Source organism: Pan paniscus, chromosome 1 (assembly GCF_029289425.2).
Source record: "Pan paniscus chromosome 1, NHGRI_mPanPan1-v2.0_pri, whole genome shotgun sequence".
NCBI lineage: Eukaryota > Metazoa > Chordata > Mammalia > Primates > Hominidae > Pan > Pan paniscus.
Genome location: NC_073249.2, coordinates 227,438,118 through 227,456,037, shown reverse-complemented (window position 1 = coordinate 227,456,037; position 17,920 = coordinate 227,438,118). Strand labels below are relative to the sequence as shown.

The following is a 17,920-nucleotide window of genomic DNA, read 5'->3' as shown; positions in this document are numbered from 1 at the left end:
CCTAACCAGTTCCCACAGGGCATAGATTTTATCAGCTTGATTTTTTAGTCTCATTAAAAAAAAAAAAAAAAGTTTTAATTCATAGGGGAAAGAATGGAAGGTTATAACATTACAATTTTTTTTTTTTACAAGATAATGGCTTTATGTGTGTTGCTAGTCCTTCATAGTTTCTATGTTTTTTTTTTTTAATTATACTTTAAGTTTTAGGGTACATGTGCACATTGTGCAGGTTAGTTACATTTGTATACATGTGCCATGCTGGTGTGCTGCACCCACTAACTCGTCATCTAGCATTAGGTATATCTCCCAATGCTATCCGTCCCCCCTCCCCCCTCCCCACCACAGTCCCCAGAGTATGATATTCCCCTTCCTGTGTCCATGTGATCTCATTGTTCAATTCCCACCTATGAGTGAGAATATGCGGTGTTTGGTTTTTTGTTCTTGCAATAGTTTACTGAGAATGATGGTTTCCAATTTCATCCATGTCCCTACAAAGGATATGAACTCATCATTTTTTATGGCTGCATAGTATTCCATGGTGTATATGTGCCACATTTTCTTAATCCAGTCTATCATTGTTGGACATTTGGGTTGGTTCCAAGTCTTTGCTATTGTGAATAATGCCGCAATAAACATACGCGTGCATGTGTCTTTATAGCAGCATGATTTATAGTCATTTGGGTATATACCCAGTAATGGGATGGCTGGGTCAAATGGTATTTCTAGTTCTAGATCCCTGAGGAATCGCCACACTGACTTCCACAATGGTTGAACTAGTTTACAGTCCCACCAACAGTGTAAAAGTGTTCCTGTTTCTCCACATCCTCTCCAGCACCTGTTGTTTCCTGACTTTTGAATGATTGCCATTCTAACTGGTGTGAGATGATATCTCATAGTGGTTTTGATTTGCATTTCTCTGATGGCCAGTGATGATGAGCATTTTTTCATGTGTTTTTTGGCTGCATAAATGTCTTCTTTTGAGAAGTGTCTGTTCATGTCCTTCGCCCACTTTTTGATGGGGTTGTTTGTTTTTTTCTTGTAAATTTGTTTGAGTTCACTGTAGATTCTGGATATTAGCCCTTTGTCAGATGAGTAGGTTGCGAAAATTTTCTCCCATGTTGTAGGTTGCCTATTCACTCTGATGGTAGTTTCTTTTGCTGTGCAGAAGCTCTTTAGTTTAATTAGATCCCATTTGTCAATTTTGGCTTTTGTTGCCATTGCTTTTGGTGTTTTGGACATGAAGTCCTTGCCCACGCCTATGTCCTGAATGGTAATGCCTAGGTTTTCTTCTAGGGTTTTTATGGTTTTAGGTCTAACGTTTAAATCTTTAATCCATCTTGAATTGATTTTTGTATAAGGTGTAAGGAAGGGATCCAGTTTCAGCTTTCTACATATGGCTAGCCAGTTTTCCCAGCACCATTTATTAAATAGGGAATCCTTTCCCCATTGCTTGTTTTTCTCAGGTTTGTCAAAGATCAGATAGTTGTAGGTAAGCGGTGTTATTTCTGAGGGCTCTGTTCTGTTCCATTGATCTATATTTCTGTTTTGGTACCAGTACCATGCTGTTTTGGTTACTGTAGCCTTGTAGTATAGTTTGAAGTCAGGTAGTGTGATGCCTCCAGCTTTGTTCTTTTGGCTTAGGATTGACTTGGTGATGCGGGCTCTCTTTTGGTTCCATATGAACTTTAAAGTAGTTTTTTCCAATTCTGTGAAGAAAGTCATTGGTAGCTTGATGGGGATGGCATTGAATCTGTAAATTACCTTGGGCAGTATGGCCATTTTCACGATATTGATTCTTCCTACCCATGAGCATGGAATGTTCTTCCATTTGTTTGTATCCTCTTTTATTTCCTTGAGCAGTGGTTTGTAGTTCTCCTTGAAGAGGTGCTTCACATCCCTTGTAAGTTGGATTCCTAGGTATTTTATTCTCTTTGAAGCAATTGTGAATGGGAGTTCACTCATGATTTGGCTCTCTGTTTGTCTGTTGTTGGTGTATAAGAATGCTTGTGATTTTTGAACATTGATTTTGTATCCTGAGACTTTGCTGAAGTTGCTTATCAGCTTAAGGAGATTTTGGGCTGAGACGATGGGGTTTTCTAGATAAACAATCATGTCGTCTGCAAACAGGGACAATTTGACTTCCTCTTTTCCTAATTGAATACCCTTTATTTCCTTCTCCTGCCTGATTGCCCTGGCCAGAACTTCCAACACTATGTTGAATAGGAGCGGTGAGAGAGGGCATCCCTGTCTTGTGCCAGTTTTCAAAGGGAATGCTTCCAGTTTTTGCCCATTCAGTATGATATTGGCTGTGGGTTTGTCATAGATAGCTCTTATTATTTTGAAATATGTCCCATCAATACCTAATTTATTGAGAGTTTTTAGCATGAAGGGTTGTTGAATTTTGTCAAAGACTTTTTCTGCATCTATTGAGATAATCATGTGGTTTTTGTCTTTGGCTCTGTTTATATGCTGGATTACATTTATTGATTTGCGTATGTTGAACCAGCCTTGCATCCCAGGGATGAAGCCCACTTGATCATGGTGGATAAGCTTTTTGATGTGCTGCTGGATTCGGTTTGCCAGTATTTTATTGAGGATTTTTGCATCAATGTTTATCAAGGATATTGGTCTAAAATTCTCTTTTTTGGTTGTGTCTCTGCCAGGCTTTGGTATCAGAATGATGCTGGCCTCATAAAATGAGTTAGGGAGGATTCCCTCTTTTTCTATTGATTGGAATAGTTTCAGAAGGAATGGTACCAGTTCCTCCTTGTACCTCTGGTAGAATTCGGCTGTGAATCCATCTGGTCCTGGACTCTTTTTGGTTGGTAAACTATTGATTATTGCCACAATTTCAGCTCCTGTTATTGGTCTATTCAGAGATTCAACTTCTTCCTGGTTTAGTCTTGGGAGAGTGTATGTGTCGAGGAATTTATCCATTTCTTCTAGATTTTCTAGTTTATTTGCGTAGAGGTGTTTGTAGTATTCTTTGATGGTAGTTTGTATTTCTGTGGGATCGGTGGTGATATCCCCTTTATCATTTTTTATTGCATCTATTTGATTCTTCTCTCTTTTTTTCTTTATTAGTCTTGCTAGCGGTCTATCAATTTTGTTGATCCTTTCAAAAAACCAGCTCCTGGATTCATTGATTTTTTGAAGGGTTTTTTGTGTCTCTATTTCCTTCAGTTCTGCTCTGATTTTAGTTATTTCTTGCCTTCTGCTAGCTTTTGAATGTGTTTGCTCTTGCTTTTCTAGTTCTTTTAATTCTGATGTTAGGGTGTCAATTTTGGATCTTTCCTGCTTTCTCTTGTGGGCATTTAGTGCTATAAATTTCCCTCTACACACTGCTTTGAATGCGTCCCAGAGATTCTGGTATGTTGTGTCTTTGTTCTCGTTGGTTTCAAAGAACATCTTTATTTCTGCCTTCATTTCGTTATGTACCCAGTAGTCATTCAGGAGCAGGTTGTTCAGTTTCCATGTAGTTGAGCGGCTTTGAGTGAGATTCTTAATCCTGAGTTCTAGTTTGATTGCACTGTGGTCTGAGAGATAGTTTGTTATAATTTCTGTTCTTTTACATTTGCTGAGGAGAGCTTTACTTCCAAGTATGTGGTCAATTTTGGAATAGGTGTGGTGTGGTGCTGAAAAAAATGTATATTCTGTTGATTTGGGGTGGAGAGTTCTGTAGATGTCTATTAGGTCCGCTTGGTGCAGAGCTGAGTTCAATTCCTGGGTATCCTTGTTGACTTTCTGTCTCGTTGATCTGTCTAATGTTGACAGTGGGGTGTTAAAGTCTCCCATTATTAATGTGTGGGAGTCTAAGTCTCTTTGTAGGTCACTCAGGACTTGCTTTATGAATCTGGGTGCTCCTGTATTGGGTGCATATATATTTAGGATAGTTAGCTCCTCTTGTTGAATTGATCCCTTTAACATTATGTAATGGCCTTCTTTGTCTCTTTTGATCTTTGTTGGTTTAAAGTCTGTTTTATCAGAGACTAGGATTGCAACCCCTGCCTTTTTTTGTTTTCCATTTGCTTGGTAGATCTTCCTCCATCCTTTTATTTTGAGCCTATGTGTGTCTCTGCATGTGAGATGGGTTTCCTGAATACAGCACACTGTTGCGTCTTGACTCTTTATCCAACTTGCCAGTCTGTGTCTTTTAATTGGAGAATTTAGTCCATTTCCATTTAAAGTTAATATTGTTATGTGTGAATTTGATCCTGTCATTATGTTAGCTGGTGATTTTGCTCGTTAGTTGATGCAGTTTCTTCCTAGTCTTGATGGTCTTTACATTTTTGCATGATTTTGCAGCGGCTGGTACCGGTTGTTCCTTTCCATGTTTAGCGCTTCCTTCAGGAGCTCTTTTAGGGCAGGCCTGGTGGTGACAAAATCGGTCAGCATTTGCTTGTCTGTAAAGTATTTTATTTCTCCTTCACTTATGAAGCTTAGTTTGGCTGGATATGAAATTCTGGGTTGAAAATTCTTTTCTTTAAGAATGTTGAATATTGGCCCCCACTCTCTTCTGGCTTGTAGGGTTTCTGCCGAGAGATCCGCTGTTAGTCTGATGGGCTTCCCTTTGAGGGTAACCCGACCTTTCTGTCTGGCTGCCCTTAACATTTTTTCCTTCATTTCAACTTTGGTGAATCTGACAATTATGTGTCTTGGAGTTGCTCTTCTCGAGGAGTATCTTTGTGGCGTTCTCTGTATTTCCTGAATCTGAACGTTGGCTTGCCTTGCTAGATTGGGGAAGTTCTCCTGGATAATATCCTGCAGTGTTTTCCAACTTGGTTTCATTCTCCGCATCACTTTCAGGTACACCAATCAGACATAGATTTGGTCTTTTCACATACTCCCATATTTCTTGGAGGCTTTGCTCATTTCTTTTTATTCTTTTTTCTCTAGACTTCCCTTCTCGCTTCATTTCATTCATTTCATCTTCCATTGCTGATACCCTTTCTTCCAGTTGATCGCATCGGCTCCTGAGGCTTCTGCATTCTTCACATAGTTCTCGAGCCTTGGTTTTCAGCTCCATCAGCTCCTTTAAGCACTTCTCTGTATTGGTTATTCTAGTTATACATTCTTCTAAATTTTTTTCAAAGTTTTCAACTTCTTTGCCTTTGGTTTGAATGTCCTCCCGTAGCTCAGAGTAATTTGATCGTCTGAAGCCTTCTTCTCTCAGCTCGTCAAAATCATTCTCCATCCAGCTTTGTTCCGTTGCTGGTGAGGAACTGCGTTCCTTTGGAGGAGGAGAGGTGCTCTGCATTTTAGAGTTTCCTGTTTTTCTGTTCTGTTTTTTCCCCATCTTTGTGGTTTTATCTACTTTTGGTCTTTGATGATGGTGATGTACAGCTGGGTTTTTGGTGTGGATGTCCTTTCTGTTTGTTAGTTTTCCTTCTAACAGACAGGACCCTCAGCTGCAGGTCTGTTGGAATACCCTGCCCTGTGAGGTGTCAGTGTGCCCCTGCTGGGGGGTGCCTCCCAGTTAGGCTGCTCGGGGGTCAGGGGTCAGGGACCCACTTGAGGAGGCAGTCTGCCCGTTCTCAGATCTCCAGCTGCGTGCTGGGAGAACCACTGCTCTCTTCAAAGCTGTCAGACAGGGACATTTAAGTCTGCAGAGGTTACTGCTGTCTTTTTGTTTGTCTGTGCCCTGCCCCCAGAGGTGGAGACTACAGAGGCAGGCAGGCCTCCTTGAGCTGTGGTGGGCTCCACCCAGTTCGAGCTTCAGGGCTGCTTTGTTTACCTAATCAAGCCTGGGCAATGGCGGGCGCCCCTCCCCCAGCCTCGCTGCCGCCTTGCAGTTTGATCTGAGACTGCTGTGCTAGCAATCAGCGAGATTCCGTGGGCGTAGGACCCTCTGAGCCAGGTGTGGGATATAGTCTCGTGGTGCGCCGTTTTTTAAGCCGGTCTGAAAAGCGCAATATTCGGGTGGGAGTGACCCGATTTTCCAGGTGCGTCCGTCACCCCTTTCTTTGACTCGGAAAGGGAACTCCCTGACCCCTTGCGCTTCCCAGGTGAGGCAATGCCTCGCCCTGCTTCGGCTCGCGCACGGTGCGGGCACCCACTGACCTGCGCCCACTGTCTGGCACTCCCTAGTGAGATGAACCCGGTACCTCAGATGGAAATGCAGAAATCACCGTCTTCTGCGTCGCTCACGCTGGGAGCTGTAGACCGGAGCTGTTCTTATTCGGCCATCTTGGCTCCTCCTCCAACATTACAATTTTAATTGTAATTTTTATACCTGAAGGATAACCAGTACACTTTTTTCTTTATTATTACATATTATATATGTAATTCCAAATTTTTAGTATTCATGCATCACTTTTATTTACTTTTTTCTCATTATTTATTTGGACCTCAGATAACCTAAGTTCATTAATCATATTTGCTGGTGCATGACACTCTCATCACTAATCCATAGATAGCCCTTCTTTCTAATATAAATTTATAGTGAACTCCTTTGACCTCATTCCTAACCTAAAAGCATTACCAGTAAGTTACACGTACCTATGTGCACCGCCCCTGCTTCCAATCCACAGCCTGCTCCATAAGATAGTAACAACAGTCATGAATTGGTTCTGGATTGCTGATCATTCCCTGTTTTCTTTTTAGTTTTATCACATATCCCACGTATGTACTTAGAGAATATGTTGTTTAATTTTGGGTGTTTTTGAGCTTCATAAAATTATCCATATAATATATAAACTCCTGAGGCTTGCTATATTTTTCAGCATCACTGCTGTCTTGTATTCTATTGTGTGGCTACACGGCAATTTATTCATTTCCTCTCAATTGTTCCAGGTTTTGCTCTTATGAACAGGGCTGCTATGAACATTTTTCCTGACATATGTGTGTGCAACTTCCTCTTGAGTGTCTGTGTAAGAGTTGAATTGCTGGGTCCTAGATTATTCAAATGTTTTACTTCACAAGAAAATGCACAATTATTTTTCAAAATGTTTGTACAAATTGATACATTTTCCCAGCAAATTATAAGAGATCTCATTGGTCTGTATGTCAATATTATCAGGCATGCATTTTTCACCAATCAATTGAGTACAAAAGAAGACTTCATTGTGATCTTCATTTGCATTTCCTTGATTACTAACAAGGTTGAGAATCTTTTCATGTGTTTTGGCAATATTTAATTCTTAGAATGACCCTGTAGAGTGTTATCCCTCTTTCAAACATGAGGCACCAAGAGTTAAGTTACTTGTCCAGGTTAGGTCATAAAAATCTATCTGATGCACAAGTAGAATGTTTTACTACTATCCTGATGCCAAATAGAAGGTTGACTTTTCCTTCCTTCTCTGAAATTCCCCATAAAATATACTGTGTGTATTCCATTAGTTCTACTGATAAGTACATATAACTTGAAAGTATTTATCACGCCTTTTGCAGAACACAGTTAAGACAGAGGGTTTATATTTGTGCAAATGAGTATATTATCACACATACACTCCGTCTGAGAAATCAGGTCTTGAATGCTTTGCCAGCTTTGACAATGTAACCATGAACCAGCTGAGGAAGAAATAAGGCAAATACCTTAGGCATGGTGGTTCAGTTCACTTTATTCTACCAAAGGAGAGAAGCTGTGATGGGTAGCCCAAAATAGATAGCTTACACCCTAAACACAATGGTTCATAAGCTTTTTCGTTTCAGGAATGCTATGAAGTATTGATTTTTTTGGCAACCTAAGGGAAGGAGTAACATTGCACCCACAGGCATCACACTATTTGCTTGATGTCCCTTCAGCACTGCATTACTGCCTGAATAGCAGCTATTACAGCCCTCACCACCTTCTTTGACATATTTTTTTAAGTACATTCTTGTGGGTTCCCAATATGGCACTGGCTGAATGTTATACTAAAATCCCTCTTTCTGTTTTTTGAGACAGGGTCTCACTCTGTTGCCCAGCATGGATTGCATTGGCACGATCACAGCTCACTGCAGTCCTAAACTCCTGGGCTCAAGTGATCCTCCCGTCTCAGCCTCTCAAGTAGCTGGGACTCCAGTCATATGCCATTACATCTGGCTAATTTTTCTTTTTCTTTTTGGTAGAGACAGGGTCTCACTATGTTGTCCAGTCTGGTCTAAAGTCTCATCTCTAACAATGAGCAACCTGTAACCTATGAGGCCAGCTCAGTCAAGTTGACCAAATAGCATTGTTGTAACAGTATGTAGCCTCAGTGAGAGCAAAATAAGTTTTACACATTGGCCAAAAATTAAATGCACCACAAATATCTATCAACTGATAGACAACCAAAATGTGACAAATGGATAAACAAATATGATCTATCCATACAATGGAAAATTATTTGGCAATAAACAGGAAAAAGGACTGATACCTGCTACAAAATGAATCAATCTTGAAAACATTATGGTAAGTGAAAAAAGCTATTCACAAAAGACCACATGTTGTATGATTCCATTTATATAAAATATCCAAAATAGGCAAATCTATAGAGACAGAAAGTACATTAATGGTTCCCAGGAGTGGAGGGCTGGGGAGAGACTACAGTGGTTTTTGGGCGGTGATGAAAATGTTCTAAAATTGATTATGGTGATGGTAGTACAACTCTGATTATACTGAAAACCATTGACTTGTACACTTTAAATTGGTGAATTGTATCATATGTGAAATTTATCTCAATAAAGCTGCTATTCTTAAAAGAAATAAACACCTATCTGTGCATCAAAATGGGGTGCTTGTGTGCATTTGTAGAGAAACACTGTCTTCAGCAGTTTCAAGTTCTGGCCTTAGGCACAAGTATAAAGATTACAGCTTGATAAAATTTTTCCTTTGGTCTGTTCCATATTCCTCTTCAGTTAAATTTTTATCTATGGATTCTGTGGAGTCCTGTCATTTTATTTTCTCAGATAGAGTTGTAATTTCAGTTCTCCCAAAATAGCTGGGCATGACTTTTTATTTTTATTTCTTTTTTCTTTTTGAGATGGAGTCTTGCTCTGTTGCCGAGGCTGGAGTGCAGTGGCACGATCTTGGCTCACTGAAACCTCTGCCTCCGGGTTCAAGCGATTCTCCTGCCTCAGCTTCCTGAGTAGCTGGGATTACAGGTATGCACCACCATGCCCAGCTAATTTTTGTATTTTTAGTAGAGACGAGGTTTCACCACGTTAGCCAGGCTGGTCTTGAACTCCTGACCTCCTGATCCATCCACCTCAGCCTCCTAAAGAGCTGGGATTACAGGCGTGAGCCACCGTTCCGGGCTTTTTTTTTTTTTTTTTTTTTTTAACTTATAAGAGGGTTAAATTGTTAAATTGTTAAATTGAAAATGCCTTTTTAAATAAGTATGAAATTTCTTAATTATAATATTTTAGAATCTATTACAGTTTCTGATGTAACTTAAAAATTCCTCCTCATTTAGCTTTGCTATTTTGTCTCATTTACTTTAGGGTAAAACAACAACAATAACAAAAATAATGTGTTGAGCCCCTAAGCATCTGATAGGCACTGTGTTAAGCACATTAAATGCATTATCCCATTTAACTCTCCAAGGTAAATACTATTTGTGTGCCCATTTTATAGATGAGGAAATTGAGGCTTAGAACAAGATAAATACCTTGCTCAAAGTCATACAATCAGTAAATGGCAGCCCTTGGGCTCAATCCAAACCTGCCTGACACTAAATCTCCTGCTCTTTTAAACCAGAAGATCTGCAAACTTTTCTGTAAAACTAGATGATAAATATCTTAGTCTTTACAGATCAAAAAGCAAATTTGAGGACATTGTGTAGGTACTTATATAATAAGAGAGAGAGCAAATGTCTACAAGTTTGAAATTTGAATTTCATGTATTAAACAAAATTATGAGGGGCCATTGTTTTGGACTGAGCTCCTGCACTAATCCCAAGCAGACCAGACCAAACCAAAATGGAGTCACTCATGCTAAGCACCACAAAATCAAACTAAAACTTTAAAAAACAGGTCCCAAAATAGACGAGTTTTTTTTTCTTCTCCTGAAGACAGAAGATTCCAGTATAATAAGGAAGTCCCCTCTGCTCTATCCCTTACAGAAAAGTAACCCAAAGTAACAACAGATTACTTACAAAAAAGCAATCTCAGCCAGACACAGTGGCTCATGCCTGTAATCCCAGCACTTTGGAAAGCCAAGGCAGGTGGATCACCTGAGGTCAGGAGCTTGAGATCAGCTTGGCCAACGTGGCAAAACCCCATCTATACTAAAAATACAAAAATTAGCTGGGTGTGGTAACACAACACACTTACGGACTCTTAACACACCCTTCTTACATGAAGGGAGCAGCAGAGCAGAGGGCGACAAGAGCACCAAGGCCAGGTGGAGCCACAGCCAATGTGGGCCCATCTCACTCCGCAGGGAGAAGCAACTGCACTGTGCACAGAGTACAATCTGGCAGAAGGGAAACGCCGTCTTAAAGAGCTTCAGATGCAGCAACCTTGAAGAAGGGCTGTGCCAGAAAGTCCACCAGATGAGGCCGTAAACCTATCAAAGGGCATCAGACACTCTGTGCACAGGGTACACAAAACAATGCCTCCCACATTCTGTGACTTCCTGCGTGTGCCACTTGGACCACCACACTCCCTACCTGCACCATCTTACCTGGACAGACTAAATCTCAGCCACCTCATGACTAGGATATTAACATGGCTTCCAGTTCTATAAATTCCTCCCCCTTAAGAATGCATGTCTGTAATATCAGAAATGATGAAAACTGGACTTGTGAGCGGCTTTGTAGTAGGGATTACAGGTCCAGAATAGAATAGGTTCAGTAACATATTTAAGATATTTAAGGGAAAAAATATAAGCCAAAGATTTAACATCTAAATAGTGACTATCAAGGGTAAAAATCACACATATTTTTTATGAGTACACACAAACACAGGAAGTATGGTGACCAGGAGCTGAGGGATGACCCACTAAAGAATAAGCTCCGGAAACCAAAATGACTAGAGGCAGATGCAAAGGTGAGCTGCAGGGTGGTCTGTATTTATCTGTGGAGCTGCTGGCACATGACAGTGATAAAAGTGCAGCATGCCATGGTTACCAGCTTGGACAATGCAGACAAAGAAGAACCACCAGAGAAGTGGTAGGGGCGGGCAGAAGATGTGCAGGGGCCAACTGGGACTGGGGTGTCCATCAGCTAACTGCAGTATCAGGTACTATGGGGAGCCAACCAAAGAAACTAAGTGTTTGCTATAAAGGCATTAGGATAAAAGTGGGGAAAAAAAGGGAGGAAGAAAGCCCTCTTAAATACCAAAAGGGTAAAAGCAAATAAAATAGAACAAGGTGGTTCCCTGTTATCTGTGATGTAAAAAATGGACTTGGCTCACCTATTAAACGGAAAACAGTCTTGGATTGGCTCACAAAGCAAAATCAAACACCATACTGCATATAAGATATACAGCTATAAAAGGCTGGGAAAATATAGAGAGAATTTATAGGACTCAGAAAAAAAGTGACTGTCACAGGAAACTTTATAGCATTAAATACCTATATCAATACAAATTTAAATAATAAAAATAAATTATTTAAACATATAACTGAAAAAGCCAGAAAAAGAATAAGTGAACCAAAAGAAAGGAGTGAATTATTACAAATAAAAGCAGATATTATTAAGTAGAAAAAGAATAGAACTAAGAAGTAAATCCGAAAGCTGGCTCTCAAGAGAAAATAATCAACCAAAACAAACCACTAGGTATCTGATTAGAAAAAAAAAAAAAAAATAAGAAAGTTACAAGTGCTAACAGAAGAAAATTTAAACATTGTAAAAGATAAGGAAAAGAAAGGGATAGAGAGAAAAATGTGTAGATTAAAAGAGACTTTAAAAACATATCAAATTTTAAGAATAAAACAACACTAAACTATAGTGTCTAGGGATATACACTTGGTGATAAAACTATAAAGATTAGGGAAATGATTACCATAAGAGTTTGGGAAGTGGTTATTTTTGGGGAGAGGAAGTAGGTTATAATAGAAATGGGACATGTGGTGGGCGCTTCTGGGATGATTGATAAAGTTCTATTCCTTGACCTGGGTGTGGTTACAAGGATGTTTCCTTTATAAAAATGAAGAAAAACATTAAAAAATCATTACAGGCAACTTTATAAAACTCTTTGCAGTAAGTTAGAAGTAGATGAAACGTTTTTTAAAAATATTAAATTTAATGCTATTCCAATACAAAATCAAGTTTTTTTCTTAGAGCTAAACAAGTTAATTATAAAATGCATTTAAGAACAAGAAGAAACTATCCTAAAATTCATATGGAATGAAAAGAGAGCCCAAATAGCCAAAGCAATCCTAAGCAAAAAGAACAAAGCCAGAGGCATCACACTACTCAACTTCAAACTATACTATACAGCCCCAGTAACCAAAACAGCTTCTGTTCCGGTACAAAAACAGACTCATAGACCAATGAACAGAACAGAAAACTCAGAAATAAAGCAACACACCTACAACCATCCAATCTTTGACAAGGCCAGCAAAAGCAGCAGTGGAAAAAGACCATCCTATTCAATATATGGTGTTGGAATAACTGGCTAGCCACAAACAGAAGACTGAAGCCAGACCCCTACCTTTCACCATATACAAAAATTAACTCAAAATATATTAAAGATTTCAATGTAAGACCTCAAACTGTAAGATCTTGGAAGATAACCTAGGAAATACTCTTCTTGACGTTGGCCTTGGCAAAGAATTTTTGGCTGAGTTCCCAAAAACAATTGCAACAAAACAAAATTGGCAAGTAGAATTTAACTAAATGAAAGAGCTTCTGCACAGCAAGAGAAATGTTTGACAGAGAATACAGACAACCTACGGAATGAGAGAAACTATTTGCAAACTATGCATCTGACAAAGGCCTAATATCCAGAATCTACAGGGAACTTACGCAAAAAACGTTCACTTTCTGTCTGTGTTCACGTCACCAAGAGAATAGAAAGGAAAAGGGAAGAATGCAAAAGTCAAAGACACGTCACCCTCCTTGAGACAGCCCTCCAGTCCAGGCCAAATCTCAGCCTGCCCTTGGTCCGCTGTGGTTGGGCCTGCACCCAAGCCATGAGCACACGCAGCAATTGTGGCAGCAGAAGCTTCCTCTGGGCTCAGACTCAGGCTGATGCTGTGTCAGGACCTGCCGCGGTCTCGGCTGGGCTTCCTGGGACTCGGTGGTTGTGGGCTGATTGTAAAGCATGGAATGACTCTTAGAAACTGGGCGTCATTCTTTGTGGTTTTCCAAGCTTGGTCTCTGATGATACTCCAGGTCTTAGGAGACATGCTGAATATTTATTATGCTTACATTCAAGCAACATTAACCCTTAAGGTTGATGTAGCTCCCCGTCTTTTTTTCCCAGAAGGAGGAGCACTGAAGGAACATTTTTCCAGTATGGATTCTTTCCAGCTCCGAGAAGCTGGAGGCACACGGATCCCTCGGCCAGCTCCCATCTATGGATGTGCTGTAGTCACAAGGACTGTGACTAAGGCTCAGTCCCTGAGGAGTGCCTTGGCATGGGCTGCTTTAGGCTGTAAACACCCAGTTTTATCCACTTTATGTGAAGAAAGCCAACAAGGGGCATGGAGTGAGTTCCGCAGGTTTTAGCGGCTGCGGCGGCTGGTGCTCAGTGGGGATGATGGAGGGAAGGCGCCTCCCTCTGGGGGCCCCGAGGTCTGTGCAGGAATCAGCTCTGCAGCTGTGTCCAGGGGCAGCCGTAGACCACACACGGCAGGCTCACAGCTCTGTTCCATGAGAACTTTATACACAAAAGCAGACAGGCTGGGCTTGGCCTCTGGATTATAATCTGCTGACCCCTGGGTAAGAAATTTTAAATATTTACTTAATTTTGTTCAACAGAAGGGGTGATATACTGAGGAGTGAATAATGGGAAAGATCTGATTCAGCTGTATCAGGAAGGACTGGTGTAAATTCAACTTATTAACTGAATTCACAGTATTCGTGTTTTATGCCTTTAGGGGTTAAAAATGGGTCACACACGAGCAGCATGCACTTCACTGGCATGGCAGGCCACCTCAGTGTTTACATGTGTGGTTCCCATGCTTACCAGGGCTGGAGGCCCCTGTTAGTAGTGAAGTGCATGTGCAGTTCTGGATACTTTTCCTGGCTTTCTCTATTTGTGTGAGCTTGTGCAGTTAGAGGTTTGGGCTGAATTTGGGTAGAAATGGGTGGCTCACAGGCTGCAAAAGTTCTGTGGACCCTTTTTCCCCCAGCTGATTAATGTTGTAAATATTAGAATATTATTACATAAAAGTCTGGATTTTTAGTTTCTTTCACATTGGAATAGCTGCCAACATTGGGCCTGCATTCATCTCTCTAGGGCAACGTCGGCTGCAGCGGAGATGGCTGCTCCCCGGTGGGGTGTGTGCTCGGCCTGCAGCCCCCGCCCTCCGGACTCCATTCGCCTCCGCTCTCAGGTTTGCACCTCGTCATTGTCTTCTAATTTTGCATCCCTGGACTGCGTGACCTACAAGGCTCTCAGCACAACAAGACTATGATTCTGTCTATTGGAACAAAAAGCCAGTGAGGCAAGTGTATCATCCTGTTGATGAATTCACAGCATTAACTCTGGGAGTTCGGGACAGTGTGTATTCTTCCTCCAGACACTCTCTGTTTCTCCTGGATGGAAAGGTTCTGCTACTTGTCCCATGGTCAGGCCCAGCCAATGGAACAGAATGGAACTGACTCTGCCCCTTATTGGCAGAAACTTTAAAAACCGCACAATGTTCCTGCACCCTCCCCTCTGCCATGAGCCTGGCAGTGCTCAGGATGGGAAAATTATCTCACCTGGGCCTGAGGAAACAGGAGCTACCCCCAGCCTGCAGTGGAAGAGAAGCATGGACAAGTGATTAAACTTTGTGTTTTCAAGCCACAGAGGTTTTTTGAAGTTGTTTGCTACCATGCTTTGTCCCTACAAACACAGTCATGGAGAAGGCCAGTGGCAGAGCCTGAGCCGTTCGCGCATCTGTTCACCAGTATCCAGAATAACAACAGATTTTTGAAACATTCCTGAGAAAATTCTGGGAGTTGCATACCGGCCAGTCTTATTCTCTAAAGTTGTTCCTTCTAAAGGGTGGGATGACTGAAAATTTCAGAAAAGCAAACCACCGCTGAAAGGCAACATTATTTCTGATGGCAGAAGGCGGCCTGAGCAATCTAGATTTTCCACAGTTCACCAACTAGTTTTTAAGGAAATATGGCTGTGAGAGGAATAAAACATGATTCCTACCTTTAAGGAACTCAGAGAAGTGAATTAAAGGAAGTCACAGATCAGACAACCAACGACACAAAGTTTCTAAGAGCAAACTGTTCAGGTCGGCAAGTCACTCTTATCCACTGTTTTGCCTTCTAAGGTTTCAGTTACTCTCAGTCCGTCATGGTCCAAAAACATTAAATGAAAAATTCCAGAAATAAACAATACACATGTTTTAAATCGTGTTTCATTCTGAGTAGCGTGATGAAGTCTCATGCCGTTCCACTCAGCCCCACCTGGGGTGTGACTCCTCCCTCTGTCCAGCAGATCCACCCTCTCTACACTACCTGATTTTCCAGCAGATCCACCCTGTCTACACTACCTGCCTGTCCAGCAGATCAACCTTGTCTACACTACCTGCTTTTCCAGCAGATCCACACTGTCTACACTACCTGCTTTTCCAGCAGATCTACCCCGTCTACACTACCTGCCTGGCCAGCATATCCACCCTGTCTACACTACCTGCTTTCCAAGTAGATCTGCCCTGTCTACAGTACCTGCCTATCCAGCAGATCTACCCCGTCTACACTACCTGCCTGGCCAGCATATCCACCCTGTCTACACTACCTGCTTTCCGAGTAGATCTGCCCTGTCTACAATACCTGCCTATCCAGCACATCCACCCTGTCTATACTACCTGCCTGGCCAGCAGATCCGCCCTGTCTATACTACCGGCCTCTCCAGCAGATCCACCCTGTGTATACTACCTGCCTGTCCAGCAGACCCGCCCTGTCTACACTACCTGCCTGGCCAGTATATCCACCCTATCCACACTACCTGCCTGGCCAGCATATCCGCCGTGTCTACACTACCTGCCTGCACAGCAGATCCGCCCTGTCTACACTACCTACCTGGCCAGTAGATCCACACTATCTACAATACCTGCCTGGCCAGGAGATCCACCCTGTCAACACTACCTGCCTGTCCATCAGGTCCACCCTGTCTACACTACCTGCCTGCTCAGCAGATCCACCCTGTCTATACTACCTGCCTGACCAGTAGATCCACACAATCTAAACTACCTGCCTGCCCAGCAAATCCGCCCTGTCTATACTACCTGCCTACACAGTAGATCCGCACTGTCTACACTACCTGCTTGTCCAGCAGATCCACCCTGTATACACAACCTGCCTGGGCAGTAGTTCCACGCTATCTCCCCTACTTGCCTGTCCAGCAGATCCACTCTGTCTACACTACCTGCCTCTCCAGCATATCCACCATGTCTATACTACCTGCCAGTCCAGCAGATCCGTCCTGTCTACACTACCTGCCTGGCCAGTAGATCCCTCCTATCTACACAACATGCCTGGCCATCAGATCCGCCCTGTCTACACTATCTACCTGACCAGCAGATCCGCGCTGTCTACACTACCTGCCTGGCCAATAGATCCATGCTGTCTACACTACCTGCCTGGCCAGCAGAACCACCCTGTCTACACTACCTGCCTGCTCAGCAGATCCACCCTGTCTATTCTCCCTGCCTGGCCAGTAAATCCACGCTATCTCCACTACCTGCCTGGCCAGCAGACCCGCCCTCTCTATACTACTTACCTGTCCAGCAGATCCACTCTCTCTACACTACCTGTCTGTCCAGCAGATCCGCCCTGTCTATATTACCTGCCTATCCAGCAGGTCCACCATGTCTACACTACCTGCTTGACTAGAAGATCCACGCTATCTACACTACCTGCCTGGCCAGCAGATCCATCCTGTCATCACTACCTGCTTCTTAAGCAGGTCCACCCTGTATACACTACCTCCCTTCCCAGCAGATCCAACCTGTCTATACTACCTGCCTGGCCAGTAGTTACACACTATCTCCATTACCTGCCTGTCCAGAAGACATGCCCTGTCTATACTACTTGCCTGTCCAGCAGATCCACTCTGTCTACACTACCTGCCTGTCCAGCAGATCCACCCTGTCTATACTACCTGCCTCTCCAGCACATCCACCCTGTCTATACTACATGCCTGGCCAGCAGATCCGCCCTGTCTACACTACCTACCTGACCAGCAGATCCGCCCTGTCTATACTCCCTATCTGGCCAGCAGATCCACGCTATCTACACTACCTGCCTGTACAGCAGATCCACACTGTCTACACTACTTGCTTATCCTGCACGTCCACCCTGTCTGGCCAGTAGATCCATGCTATCTCCTCTACCTGCCTGCCCAGCAGATCCATCCTCTCTTTACTATCTTCCTGTCCAGCAGATTGACCCTCTCTACTCTACCTGCCTGGACAGCAGATCCACCCTGTCTACACTACCTGCCTGTCCAGCAGATCCGCCCTTTCTATACTACCTGCCTGGCCCGCACATCCGCCCTGTCTATACTACCGGCCTGTCCAGCAGATCAACTCTGTCTATACTGCCTGCCTGTCCAGCAGATCCATCCTGTCTACACTACCTGCCTACCCAACAGATCCACCCTGTCTACACTACCTGCCTGGCCGGTAGATCCACGCCATCTACACTACCTGGCTGGCCAGCAGATCCACCCTCTCTATACTACCTTCCTGTCCAGCAGATCCACCCTGTCTCTAATACCTGCCTGTCCAGCAACATTAGTCCTTAAAAAAAGCAAACACACAAAATCAGTGTCTATTTACAACAGCCAAATATTATGACTACGATTTGAAATAAATTTGTAGACTCAAGTAAATAAATTTTAAAAC

At 42.5% G+C, this 17,920-nt stretch overlaps 1 protein-coding gene across 1 annotated transcript; it reads left to right on the top strand.

Annotated features, from left to right (window-relative positions):
• Window positions 1-13,097: 13,097 nt before the first annotated feature.
• On the top strand, window positions 13,098-13,577 carry LOC129394287 (protein FAM87A). The gene has a single exon (XM_055100227.2). The coding sequence runs from the start codon at window positions 13,098-13,100 to the stop codon at window positions 13,575-13,577; it is 480 nt and encodes a 159-aa protein (XP_054956202.1).
• Window positions 13,578-17,920: the final 4,343 nt, after the last annotated feature.

Coding starts and splice junctions, on each gene's coding strand:
- LOC129394287 (XM_055100227.2), top strand. CDS start 13,098: ATGCTGTGTCAGGACCTGCCGCGGTCTCGGCTGGGCTTCCTGGGACTC.